Raw genomic sequence first — 13,312 nt, 5'->3', positions numbered from 1 at the left:
GAGTATAGACGGACCAGGATGATCGGAAACGATTCAAAAGGTTCATCACCCCGGAGCCATCAGGATAACATCTGACTATTATATTAGATCTATTGTTGTGAAATATTTCTCTCAGAACAAAAAGAAGAATTGATTGAGATATTGAAAATTTGATAGTGAACACAGAATTGCAAAGAATCAAAGTTAAGTTTTAAGCTTGGAAGTTGTTAAAGCAACTTGAGTCTATATTTTTCGGAGGTTTGTAGTTTACGATAATCCTGCTCTGCCTATTCTAGTTGTTTTGGTCTGTCATACACCAATTGTGTTTTTGCCTTACCCTGCTAATATCCTTAACCATATTAAGGATATGGTTCATTCAATTCCATTCAACCAAGGAATGAAGAAGACGAAATGCCAACACGCATCTGACTGAACGAACAGTGAGATTCGGAAATGACCAACAGCCCTCAAGAAGAAATCACAGTTTTTTTTTAGATCCGTTATTCAACAAGTTTAGCGCTGGCGTCAAAAAAGATAATTGACAGCTTAGTTTCCATTTATTAGATCCACTATTCTAAAATATAAGTTTTGTTCACCCATCGATAACTGAAAGCTAACATTGGATTTGGAATGAAACAGTTAACAGAACTGTAAAAGTCTAAAATGATTTCCTAGAAAGGATCTACTTTTTTCCAGTCCAGTGTTTGTTTAGAAATGAAAGAAGCGAAGCGACAAATAACCACCACTCCTCTTCCTTCCTCACGAAGACGAAACGGACGGTTGGCCTTCCACGATAACTTCATTCGCATCAAATAATTCTTCCAACTTCATTCATGACCGACAAAGGAATCTTCTAATTTGTGAATTGACTCGAGATACGTGAATGGTTGCGAACATTTTGGTCCACAGGGCCTCGCCGTTTTTGAAGATCGGAGTGTATGACATGTACATCACCTTGCAACTTCAACACATCTCGCATGTTTTCCGTTAGTTTTAAATTTAGTATGTATAATATACCCAGAGTAGTAACATTTAAAAAAATCCTCTAGAATCAATCAAGTTAAAAAAACCCCAGTGATCATGCCGAAATGCAGAAACGCGTCTGACAGACCAAAACAACGACTAGTCACATCGCGAAGACCGGAATCGACCAAGATAAAATATGTACAGTCCGAAATCTTAGAATGTCGAAGTTTTGTATATGCAATGAAACGATTCCAAAATACTTCGGAATGAGGCAAAACAGCTCTAGCAGAAGAAATAAACACATCACATAGTAGTTTAGCAATAACCGGTCTTCTCTAGCGTTTCGTTATACCCGGAAACGTTTGCTTTCTTGTGATGTATCCGTTATGGAATTCTTTCTTATTGCCAAAAGATGAATACTTAATTTTTAATTTTAGATCGAGCATTCTTTCTGGCGAAATTTTCGTACGAACTACGCGTGAATTATTGTAATTTGTGCATCACGACATGTTACCGAGGTTAAAAAAGAGGTTATCTTGCCTTGTCACCACTAATCAAAATTATCTTGACACGGAATTTAAATGCTCATCCTTTTTATCACGTACAGATAATTTGGTTGTAATATTGACGAGATAACCACAAAAAAAACTTGCTTTTTGTTAACATTCACCATACATGTGACAAGGTAACGATGTACACAATATTTTGTCAATCAAACCAGAAATTTATAATCAAAAAATTTACCCTAGGGGCGTAGTGTTACTAGCGTTAATAATGAATTTGCACGGCAAAAATCAATGCTATAAATTTAACACTTTCATGAATTTTTTCCAATTTATTAACCAACAAACAAAGGAAACAATTAAAATTATAATTTTTTGATATATTTAGAGACTCATAACAACACTTTCGCTAATTTTGAAGGAAAGCTATGCCATAACCATCGTCTTTTGTATTTATTACAACTTTACCACCATACACACTTTACACCGTATTTTTTTAAATATTAATTTTTAAGTAGATTTAATTAGTAAAAGATGCCTGCTTTAATTAATGTCAGTTGAACGATGAAACTGATGTTCGACAATTTTTGTGGATGTATTGTCCTATTTTCACAGGGTTGTAAAAAACAGTTGGCTCAATCTTCATCAAACTAATTTTACTATTTGCCAGAGAAAAACAAAATTAAAAACCACTCGGAGCTTCTTCACTCATTAGCGCAAACCAAAACCTCAAAACGTTCCAGAATTCCATCTTAGTCAGAAGAATACATTTTCTTTTTTAAACACGACTGACTTTCTCTAGGCGGTAGATCATAAATACCTTCAGAATCTTCAGTCGGTCAGGTCTCGTCAGGAGAATTCGTTAAGGTCTGATCACGATTTACCGTGGATATGTTTTTTGGGCTGGATAAACAATGTTTTGGTCATTTTCGCTTCATCGATTTCGCGTTACGGGGGAGAGCACACGGGTTAGGTTTTGGGTTAAGGTCGGGTTAGGTAGGGTTACTGTCACTTTAAGTTAGGTCCGATAGGTTAAGGGACGCATTACGTTAGGTTTGGCACAGTTAGGGATGGTTTAGATTGCATTAGGTAGGGCTAGGGACAGTTTAGATTAGGCACGGTTTTGGCGAGGATACTTATTAAGGTTAGGGACGGGTTAGGTAATGTTTGGCAGAGTTAGAGATGGATTAGTTATGTCAGGTAGGGTTAAGGACGGTTTAAACATATACACGATTCAACAATTTTCCGAGTGTAAAGTATTTGCAATTTTAAACTTCGCTGAAGAAAGAGGCTTCTGGTCAGATATCAATATCGAACTAGTCTATAGTCAAGTATGTTAGAATCAACAGTCGATGTTTACTCGAGCTTTTCCAATTGTGTTTGTTGTCTTAGTGATATTACTATTCCTATTTTTATTTATATATTGGTGAGTTATTAGTTTGTAAACTCACTTTTCCTTCAAGTGTGAAGTTGGGTATGTTTTTTGTTTATTTGTGGTTGTTTTTATGTACAAGGTTTTTTATTGCTTGGTGTTCAAATGTGCACTTCTCATCAGTAAATATTTCTTTTTATTTAGTCTGTTCGTCATGTATTTGAGTGTTGACATTTTAAGACGGTGGTATGTGGAAGCTCTTATGATGTCTGTTTTCTGCTTATGTCGAGTTGGAGTTTGTCGTCAGTTTTTAGTAATGTGTAGTTAACTCAAGGAAGTTTATGTTGTAGTTATGTTTCTACAGTGAATGTTATGCCTTTTAGGTTAGGAGTTTAGATCTATTAGAAGTTGTCCACTATGACATGCCATTAGCATAACCTAATAACCCATAATATTATATATACTGGGAAAATTTATCTTCAAAATGTTGTAAGAATACTTTTGCAAGTATAGCCGACGTAGCGATTTGTAGTCTGTCTATTGGTATGAGATTTTGTTCTATTAAAATGAAAGTTTTTTGGTCGACCGTATTGTTTGAATTTTATGCTTAGTTTAGTTGCAGTTTTGGATCCGTGCATTTCCTAATCTTCCTAATCCATCGCCATATGCCCACTACTGTGTATGGCGAAATGTGTTTGTGAGAGATCAAAAGGCTTAGATAAATCAAAACTAGCGAATACGACCAAACTATATTCTCTGAATATGTCTTTCCGTCAACTACTGTATTCCTTCTCACCAGGGAACACCAGGCATGGACTCTGCGATCACCAGAAGGATGAGACTATGGAGAAAACCTGGATAACAATAGGATTAGCCGAAACAGTGGAATAATTTCAAATAATCCAAGTTGTTTGTCGTCACCCGAGGCCTTATAACAGCCAAGCAGACCTTGTGCCATTTCCTGGTAGAGAATTTTTTGCAAATCTAGGCATATCATTAACACAATCCAAATTGTTCCACCGTGGCAAGCACGATAAAGCACGCGTGAGACTTGGTTGCAAAGCATGCCACAACTCGACAAACGACGAGCTTACAACATTTCTCAATGGTACAACCTTCCAGCATCAAACTGTAGGCTTTTAATCAAAGGGATGTCAAGAAGAATATCAACACTTGTGAAAGAAAATTCTATTTTTGTTCCTATCCAACATTATTTACAACAAAATTAAGCATATTTCATGTAGGTTTTCGCAAAATATTTTGATTCTAGAACATAATATTTTTAACGTGGAAAAATCGCGTACAATCAAGACAAATTTATTATTTTGAAAAATCAAGGTGATGTTTTAATTTTGTCCGCGAATTTAGCCAACAGGTAAATCTATTGGACCAAGGAATACCTTTTTTTACTTTCTCGCACAGTCAAATTTTCGATTCACATACACACCAATTAAAAAATAACAATAAAATAAATAATACTAGGTTATAGGACCTACTGTTAATCGACAGAATTAAGATGGACAATGAAAAATTATGTCAGGAAGTGATATAAGATAATTTTGCCGAAGTTAAGAGAATGGAGTGGGTGACTCACCGAGGGCGGAAGGCCAGCCGTCCTTATCGCCCGTCTGCCTCTGGAGGCAGGGAAGACAGCGTCGTGTCATCGGCAGCTCGCCTCGCTTCTGCAGTGCCGGCTGAAATCGGAAACGGGCAGCTTTCAGTCTGGCCAACCGAGTTTCAGTCCTTTCCTCGGCCGGGCTTCCGTTTATGCCGAGGGCAATCGATGCCGGCCACTCCGGCTGCTGCCGCTGTTATGCAACCCTCCTTCCACCCCCGTTCAACCCCTGAAGAAACGCTTCCGCTCAGTCGGTTCACTTTCTGCCTCCCACCAACTCTGACGAGACACTCATTTATCGGAACTGAAATAGATTTCTTCTTGCCGTGTTTTGTTTTATTGTTTCCGTAAATAATCTTGTTTTTATTGAAAAAGTTTCCTTCCTTCTATCGTGTGTTGTCTTGTGATGACCTCTGTTTTAATTCTGTTTCTCTTCTAAAAGCAGTCAACATTTATAATATTGAAAATGTTTCTTATCAATTTATATAATTATTATTTATATATTTTATCATTTTTATTATGTAACATGGATGTTTTAAAACATCTATTGTCTTTTTTACATCTTCGCCATGCGAACTTACTTAAAAACTTCTTTTTTTACTTAAAAACAATACGAAATTTTATATAAACTTAAATTACAGATGCAAATTGGTGATACATTTTAAAAGATAATATATATATATATATATATAAACTTAAAAAATGTATATTTAAGGCAAGCTTTATGATTAAATGTTTTAAAAAATTTTAATTTATTTTTTTTAATTTATTTTTAATTTATATTTTTTTTAATAAAAAAAACCCACAAATTATATATATTTTATACTAGCTTTATTACCCGGTATTGCCGAGGGGCAGTGTCATTTAACACATTATTTTGAATATACATATTACTACTCTATTTCTATTTATTTTTTATTTTATTTTATTTTTTAACTTGACCCACTTTCTTCCACAGAACAAAATTGACATAAAAAACATGTGAGGAGAAAGAAAAATAATATCTTTTCACTTTTCTTCATCAATACATAGGACATCTTGTGGCCATTGGTGTGTTGGTCAGTAAAAAAATAAAAAATAAATAAATTAATTAATTAATTTTAAAAAAATACTATTTGTGTTGCGAAGACTATTTATTTAACAAAATGATATATCAAGTTTTACAAGTTGGGATAAATGCAGACAAATAAAAGTTTTTGATGGAAATTGTTATGACTGTTTATATAGGAAATCGATTACTGTCTCCAGGTCATTAAATTTAAATTCTTGACATAAAATGGACAGACATTTCTCCCATTCACAAACACCGCACTGTAATAGTTTGGAGTAGCGTGATGGCGTTTGGTCTGATTGAATATTCAGCACTGCAGCTCAGCTTCGCCAATGGGGTATTTGGAGCAGTGATGCTTCATTTGGGTTGTTGGATTGATCATGAGTGACCAACATTATAATTCTGCATGAGATACTGTGTGAATTCTTGAAGGACCAATGTCCATTTTGTGTATTTAACACAATAGTTTCAAATGTAAAGTACCTTATGTCTAAAGATGTTTTTGTTTTTGTTTTAGGATGACTGTATGAGTATACGTGATTGTGTCATTAAAGGTATGTGTGATAATTGAAACTATCATTTTTTATAATCTCACAGGTTAACTGGAATTGAATAATTACTTTCTATGTTTGTAGCATTCAAAAGTAGATCCGCAGAAAATGGAAATGTAAGTCGACAATGTTTACAATGAAAAGTGGCTATTTACTGAAACTATGTTGACGGATTACTTAACATTAACATAAGTAAAAAAAAAAAAAAAATGTGACATTAATAATTAACCTTGTTATACAATATAACTATTTAGATTCACTAATTTCGTGGTCCGCTTGACCAATTAATACATTACAATTAATTAAGGTTTTTAGTTGAGATAAAAAAGTCAATGGCATGAGTGGGATTCGAACTCACAATCTTCGGCTTGATACGCTGCTGCTCTATCAAGCCGAAGATCGTGGGTTCAAATCCTGCTCGTGCCATTGACTTTTTTATCTCAACTAAAAACCTTAATTAATTATAACTATTTAGGTTTTATATAATAATATATTGTCCACATAAAAAAAATCTCACTTATTTGTAAATAATAAAAAAAGTCTATTCTTTATAATACTAGTTTAAATAGTAGACGAGCAAAGTGATTACAAAACACAGCACATGACTTAAACAAAGGAAAGTACAGATAAGTAATATTAAAAACAAATTAACTTTACTTATTATGAATTTGAGGTTTGAATCCTGCTCGTGACACTAGCGTTTTCATCTCAACCATGACTATAGATAACAAATTATAATTAATTTAAATAATTAATATGGTCAATCATGACTACTAAATACATATATGATTTACTTATTACTTATGTTGTCTCAAAATGAAACTTAATAACTGCATGAGTATCCTTCTGAAAAAAAAAAATAATAATCATGATTGAAAATTTAATAAATAAATATGTTCTTACTACTTCCTACATGGTTGTCTAAAATTAAATGTTTGTAACAAAAATTAACGCCATCACAAAAAAAACTTTGTCATTAGATTCTACATTCAAAATGGCACCAAAAAGGCCTGAATCTCAACACTTTCGGAGTTATTCCACTTTTTCTGATTTTTTAAGATTTCACAATCGCTTCAATTAAACAACGATAACTGTACAACTAAAAGGTTTTGGACAAATGCATTGATACAATTGAAAACTACATTAAATTTCCAATAAGCTGTGATCAATACTAAACTTGTAAATTTTGGTGAAATAAGCTAATAAGTAGCCAGAACATTAAAAAAAATTTTTTTTTTTCAAAGTTGAAAAACACTATAGTGATTCTAAACTACTGTTTCCAAACCTAGAGTCCTGCAAATTTCAGAAAACATACTCCATTTAATATCCTTTCTAGTGGTGTAATTGCTTTTTTTAATTACCTTTTTCAAAGATGAAGAAAAAAAAACCTTAGTTGACGAATGGGTAAGGTGGAAAGATTAATAATAATAAAAAATCTTAAGGAAATTTTGAATGAATTACATCAGTATTAGTCTTTCCTTAAACAGTTTCATAAGTGTCTTTTATTCACTGTCATCAGAATTTTAGTAGTCTGTATTTTTTGCATAGTTTCTTTTCACGTATTTTTATTTTTTATTTTTTAGAGCATAGTCAGAATTCAATGAATGCAATGCCACCTCCCAGCAGGTAAATTTCAGTTTCATTTTTGGCTTCATTATTAATGTATTTTCTTTAATCCTAGGAATAGTATTGCCCAAAAAGAAAATAACCCGAGGAAGGTCTGCTGTAAGTACCAAACAAATAAACTATAACATATATTATGCTTTATGTATAAAATGTAAAAGATTTTTGTTTCTCTTTATCATAAAGGAACCTAAACAAACAAAATGTCAACTCGAAAGCTTAGAACTTCTAGGAGTTTATCAAAAGGTAAGCCATTTTTCATTCATCGTCACCCAAAAAAAATAAAATAAAAATTTTATTATTATTGTTAGACAAAAAATTATCACCAAATACATTTGAAACACCGGCAAGAAATCAGACACCGTACCATATGGCGGCTGTCACGCCGAGTATAAAGTGTCAGACTCCTGCACCGATTTATAGAAAGCCGACAATGGGAGAACAGGTCATTTCAATGTCAGGAAGCCTGCTGATGGTACCCCTCTACTCTGATGCCGAGGAGCCTCAGTTACACATCCCACTATTTGATGGAAGGGTAATTTTTTTTTTCAAATTTTATTCTTATACCACACTTCTTATTTATTTTGTTTATATTTTTTTAAAGGTTTTTGCAGTCATGCCACAAGAGAATTTAGAGTGTCCCAAATCTTACCGATATCGATCCTGGTACAATAGAGAAGCTTAAAAGGCTTCATCAATTTCTCCAGGAAAAAGTGCTGAAATCAATTTTATGTAGAATTTCCTAAAAATGAATTCACAGAAGAAGAAAAGAACAGTGAGTATTTAAAAGACAAATTATTATGTACATTCTTAATTTTTTAATACAAAAACTAATTGTAGTTTATAGGTCTCAAAGAAATTCTCAAACAGAAATCTGTGAACAACGTTTATAATGGATTACATGGTTTCTAGCTGTGGAGACATTAAAAACAAAAGTTATATTTATAGGTCAATTTTTATAAATACCAAAAATGTTGGGTGCTACTCTTGCAAAACAGAGACAAAAAGTTATTCCCACTTAAAATGTTAAATGAGAGACTAAATGTTGACCTGTTATTTGTGTAAGATGAATTTTTGTACATTTCAAATTGTGTCTGATTGTTTCCTATATCAGTGTTTTTAAAGTGTATGAGTTTGAAAAATCTTCAATTTAAACTGGTAGTTTTCCTTGAGAAATTTTTGACTTAGATCTATCTATTTTTTTTTTTTTTTTGAATTATTAACCAATTGAATTACCATTTTGGATTTTTTTAAATAATAATTTTGAAATGAATACACTTTCTCAGTTGAATGAAAATTACTTATTTCATTTGATTTGTACATTTATGTTCTGCCAAAATGTTTATTTGTTAGTGAGGATTTTGTATTTATTTATCCATTGTGATGTGATTTAATTGATAAGAAAAACTTTGTTGTTATCTATAAAAAAACAAAAACATTTTTAAAAAATCTAGTACATTTCATTGTGTTCAAATAAACACATTTTGAGCTCAATTTTGCATGTATTTTATGTCATATTTCACCACCTAGTGAATAAAATACATTATAATATAAAATAGAATACATTTATTGGTTGTAGTTGCATCATTAGATACATTTAAGGGAAGAAACTAAAACATCTAAATATGTCACAACCGAGTCCCTAAATTGTGAACATGACTAAAATGGTTTAAATTGAAAAAGGTTTGGACAGTTATTAAAGGATTTTTCTCGGATGTTGAAATGATTCATTATCCAGAAAAAATAATAAAAACGAAATAAAAGGTATCTAGAATTATAAGTAGAAATGTGTAGTGAGTAGTGACCGTTAGTCGATAATTATTCAGATATCATGAGACAGACCGCATCTCACGATATCTGAATAATTATAAGTAGAAAGTTGTATAGATTTAGATAGAGATTTAATAAGTAAAACCTGCAAGTGCATCTCAGTACAAATAGAGTAAAATATAAATGTAGAGCACCAGATAAGCTGGCAGACACAAGGCATTTAACTGACATCTGCATATAGCTGAGAAGAAAGGAAAATAAAACCAAAAGAGAAATGCTTAATTAATTGTAAAGGATCTTTTTGAAATGAAAAATTTGTGTGAGGTGGGCTTTGGCTCAATACACAACTCCTCTAACCACTTGAGCTACCATGACTTCGTTTGCCCAAGCTACAAACTCCTCATTTCGGCTTCCTTTTTATTCCAGTTGTAAGCAAATCGTGGCTTCATATAGAAACACATTTTATTAATGATTGTGCTATATTAGTGGACTGAGAGAAAAGAGATATCATTGATGTACACAGAAAATAGAAAAGGACCTAATGTGGACTGTTGTATCTATTTTTAAATTAACAAAATGATGGGTTGTGTGGTTACTGGTTGTGAATAAGGAATGGGCTATTTCCATGTGCTGGTAAATTATGTGGAGAAGAACTTTGAAATTTAAAATTTTTGTTTACTAATTTTCCACTCTTTTATATTATAATAAAATAATCTTTGAAATTAAATTATTCTTATCATTTGAAATGAAAAGTAGTTGGAGCAGCGGTTTAACTTTGTAGATGGAATTGATCTGATTGAATTGATTTCTGTATGACGAAATTGCGTCATCAGATAAAGAAAACTGGTTCCAGAAATAAAAATAAAAATAAAGTGTGGGTCTTGAAAATAATAAGCCTGAATAATTGACCTTCTTATAGAAATGTGTAACATTTATTTGGTTTTTTATTGAATAATTGGCGTTGTGCTGTGAAAAAATAAACGGAGGAAACTGATAAACGTATCGTTATCGTGAGGCAACCGAACTTTAGCCTTCGAGTCTCATTAAAGTTCGTTCAGAAACTTTCGTTTGATAAAGAAAATTTGTACGTATGCTAAATATAAAAATTTGACTAGTCTAGACATTTCATCGTGCCGTTTTTTAATCAGAGTGTTCGAGAATATTATGTAAATCTGTTTATAATAGTGAGAAAAATGTCAGCTTCGAAAATAATTTTACCCACACTTCGGTCCAAGCTACGACTTTTCACGAAGCGTGGTTATTCCACACAGACATTTCCAAAAATCACGACCCACTACACGGTGGTACCCAGGGAGGGCGACCCAAGGTGGAAAGATGTAAACATGGAAAGATACGTAGACGAGGTTGATGTGGTTGTTGTTGGAGGCGGTCCAGCAGGTATGGCCGCAGCAATAAAGTTAAAACAACTAGCATCGAGTTCGGAAAAAGAGTTGAGGGTCTGCCTCGTTGAAAAAGCTGCTCAATTGGGAGGCCACACTCTTTCTGGTGCGGTCATCGATCCAGTCGCTCTAAATGAACTCATCCCGGATTGGAACGAGAAAGGGGCGCCATTGAACACTCCAGTCAAAACCGACGTTTTCTCCTTTCTTACAGAAACATCTCGACTTCCGATACCGATATTCAAAGGAATGCCGATGGACAATCATGGAAATTATGTCGTCAGACTCGGCCATGTTGTCGCTTGGTTGGGCGAACAAGCGGAGGCTCTCGGTGTCGAACTCTACCCTGGGTATGCAGCCGCCGAAGTCCTCTATCATGAGGACGGCTCTGTAAAAGGCGTTGCTACAAACGATGTAGGAATTGCGAAAGACGGTTCTCCGAAAGAAGTCTTTGAACGGGGCATGGAGCTTCATGCCAAAGTCACAATTTTTGCGGAAGGTTGCCATGGACATTTGACAAAAGGTTTATTTAATAAATTCAAACTCAGGGAAAACTGTGAGCCTCAGTCGTATGGTTTGGGTGTGAAAGAAATTTGGGAAATAAAACCAGAGTTACACAATCCAGGAAGAGTGGAACACACAGTTGGATGGCCCCTTGATAAAAGTACATATGGAGGTTCATTTCTATATCATTTAAATGAATCTTCACCTTTAATAGCGGTTGGTATGGTTATTGGTTTAGATTACAGTAATCCTTACTTAAGTCCATTTAGAGAGTTCCAGAAGTTTAAACATCATCCATTTATTAAAAAGACATTAGAGGGTGGTAAAAGGATTGCTTATGGAGGACGGGCGCTAAATGAAGGTGGCTTCCAGAGCATTCCTAAGCTCACTTTTCCAGGTGGTTGCCTTGTGGGATGCACCGCTGGATTTCTCAATGTCCCAAAAATTAAAGGGACGCATTACGCCATGAAATCTGGAATGTTAGCTGCTGAATCAGCTTTTGAGTGTCTTACCTCCGACCTGAAATCACCCACTGTAGGATTGGAACCTACATCTTATGAAGCAAAAATTAAAAACAGCTGGATCTGGTCCGATTTAAAAGCTGTGAGAAACGTACGCCCTTCTTTCCATACATCTTTGGGATTGTACGGTGGCATGGCTTATAGCGGTTTCACAATACTCTTGGGAGGAAGAGAACCCTGGACATTGAAGCACGGCAAACCGGACCACATGAGGCTCAAACCGGCATCTCAGTGCAAACCTATAACGTACCCCAAGCCGGATGGTGCTCTCAGTTTCGATCTTCTCTCCTCAGTCGCACTCACGGGGACAAATCACGAAGGCGACCAACCTCCGCATCTCACTCTTAAGGATGACACAGTGCCTGTCAAACACAACCTGGAAGTTTACGACGGGCCTGAAGGAAGATTTTGCCCTGCAGGTGTTTACGAATTTGTACCTTTGGAAGATGGCTCAGGACAACGATTGCAAATAAATGCCCAGAATTGCATCCACTGCAAGACGTGTGATATCAAAGACCCAAGTCAAAATATTAACTGGGTCGTACCTGAAGGAGGCGGCGGACCAGCATATAACGGGATGTGAATCTGTGGTTTTTTTAAATAACTGTTATTTGTTTTAGGATTGAAATATTATATAGTTGGTATTCTTTATTTTTTCATATATTCAAAATATATTTTTTTACATACTTTCATTTTAAATTAAGCAAACATTGGTTCATTGTGATATGACGATTGATTATTGTATATGTAGTTATTTTAATAAACAAATTTGCAATTTTTTAAACCCTTTTCTTTCAATAAATTATGAACTTACAAAAGCTATTGCAAACCAAGTTTGTTTTTTTTTAATCTGCATATTACATTTACATTTAAAAAAGTAAAATAAAATTACACAACAGTGACTACTCCAACCACCTAGTTTAAAGGTGTGATGTTGAACTTTGTTCTTATATTAATAAAGATAAAAATTTCTGAGATGTTTTTAGGCTGTTTTCAGATTACGTAGTTTGTTGTATACCAATTGAAAATACAAACAAAACATCTTGCTCTTTAGTTATTACCAAATTTACTTTGAAAAGAATCTAATCTATAAAAAATAATTTACACAAAACATAACTGATATCATTACACTTGGACATGTACAACTATTGGCTGTTGAAAGTATAAACAATATTTTTCAATTATTCTTTAAATGTCTTTAGACAGTACTAATATTGAATTTTTGACAAGAAGATGAAAAGTAATATAATTATAATATTTAACTGTAATCTTTGTTAAATCATATTATTTTTAAGTATCAAGTCAAAGTATTAATACTTCAATTTTACTGCTTTATTTTAAATAGAATAATTGCATTTAACTAATTCATAATTTTTCCAAATAAAAATAAATAAATAAAATTAAAGCATACACTAGCTTCATAACAGCACATTGCCAGGGATGTGCATACATTACTC

At 33.5% G+C, this 13,312-nt stretch overlaps 2 protein-coding genes and 1 long non-coding RNA gene across 6 annotated transcripts in view; 2 read left to right on the top strand and 1 right to left on the bottom strand.

Moving 5' to 3' along the window:
- The window catches only part of LOC106666738 (MAGUK p55 subfamily member 6), a 56,313-nt gene extending 51,705 nt beyond the window's left edge, over positions 1-4,608 (bottom strand). Inside the window, exon 1 of the mRNA XM_014394127.2 lies at positions 4,415-4,608. Within this exon, the coding sequence (XP_014249613.1) occupies positions 4,415-4,484 (70 nt within the window). The 5' untranslated portion in view covers positions 4,485-4,608. The remainder of the gene's footprint in view (positions 1-4,414) is intronic.
- Positions 1,394-8,882, top strand: LOC106666740. Of its 4 annotated transcripts, XR_002910923.1 has the most exons (9): positions 1,394-1,630; positions 6,004-6,040; positions 6,122-6,153; positions 7,621-7,663; positions 7,719-7,762; positions 7,847-7,906; positions 7,972-8,195; positions 8,265-8,435; positions 8,508-8,882. It is a non-coding gene; the product is annotated as an uncharacterized LOC106666740 (long non-coding RNA). The 4 variants fall into 4 exon arrangements; XR_002910924.1 differs by lacking the exon at positions 6,122-6,153 and having other exon boundaries at positions 1,395-1,630; positions 8,508-8,881; XR_001340473.2 differs by lacking the exon at positions 1,394-1,630 and having other exon boundaries at positions 5,959-6,040; positions 8,501-8,882.
- A 1,425-nt stretch (positions 8,883-10,307) lies between these two features.
- On the top strand, positions 10,308-12,908 carry LOC106666750 (electron transfer flavoprotein-ubiquinone oxidoreductase, mitochondrial). Its single transcript, XM_014394157.2, has one exon. The coding sequence runs from the start codon at positions 10,624-10,626 to the stop codon at positions 12,436-12,438; it is 1,815 nt and encodes a 604-aa protein (XP_014249643.1). The 5' UTR covers positions 10,308-10,623; the 3' UTR covers positions 12,439-12,908.
- Positions 12,909-13,312: the final 404 nt, after the last annotated feature.

The sequence above is a fragment of the Cimex lectularius genome, unplaced genomic scaffold, assembly GCF_000648675.2.
Source record: "Cimex lectularius strain Harlan isolate CLEC.00 unplaced genomic scaffold, Clec_2.1 scaffold2, whole genome shotgun sequence".
In the NCBI taxonomy this organism is placed as follows: domain Eukaryota; kingdom Metazoa; phylum Arthropoda; class Insecta; order Hemiptera; family Cimicidae; genus Cimex; species Cimex lectularius.
Note: the sequence above shows the minus strand (reverse complement) of the source record. Positions and strands in the feature narration are given on the sequence as shown.

What these genes read in the sequence shown, in the direction of transcription:
- LOC106666750 (XM_014394157.2), top strand. Translation starts at nt 10,624, where the DNA reads ATGTCAGCTTCGAAAATAATTTTACCCACACTTCGGTCCAAGCTACGA.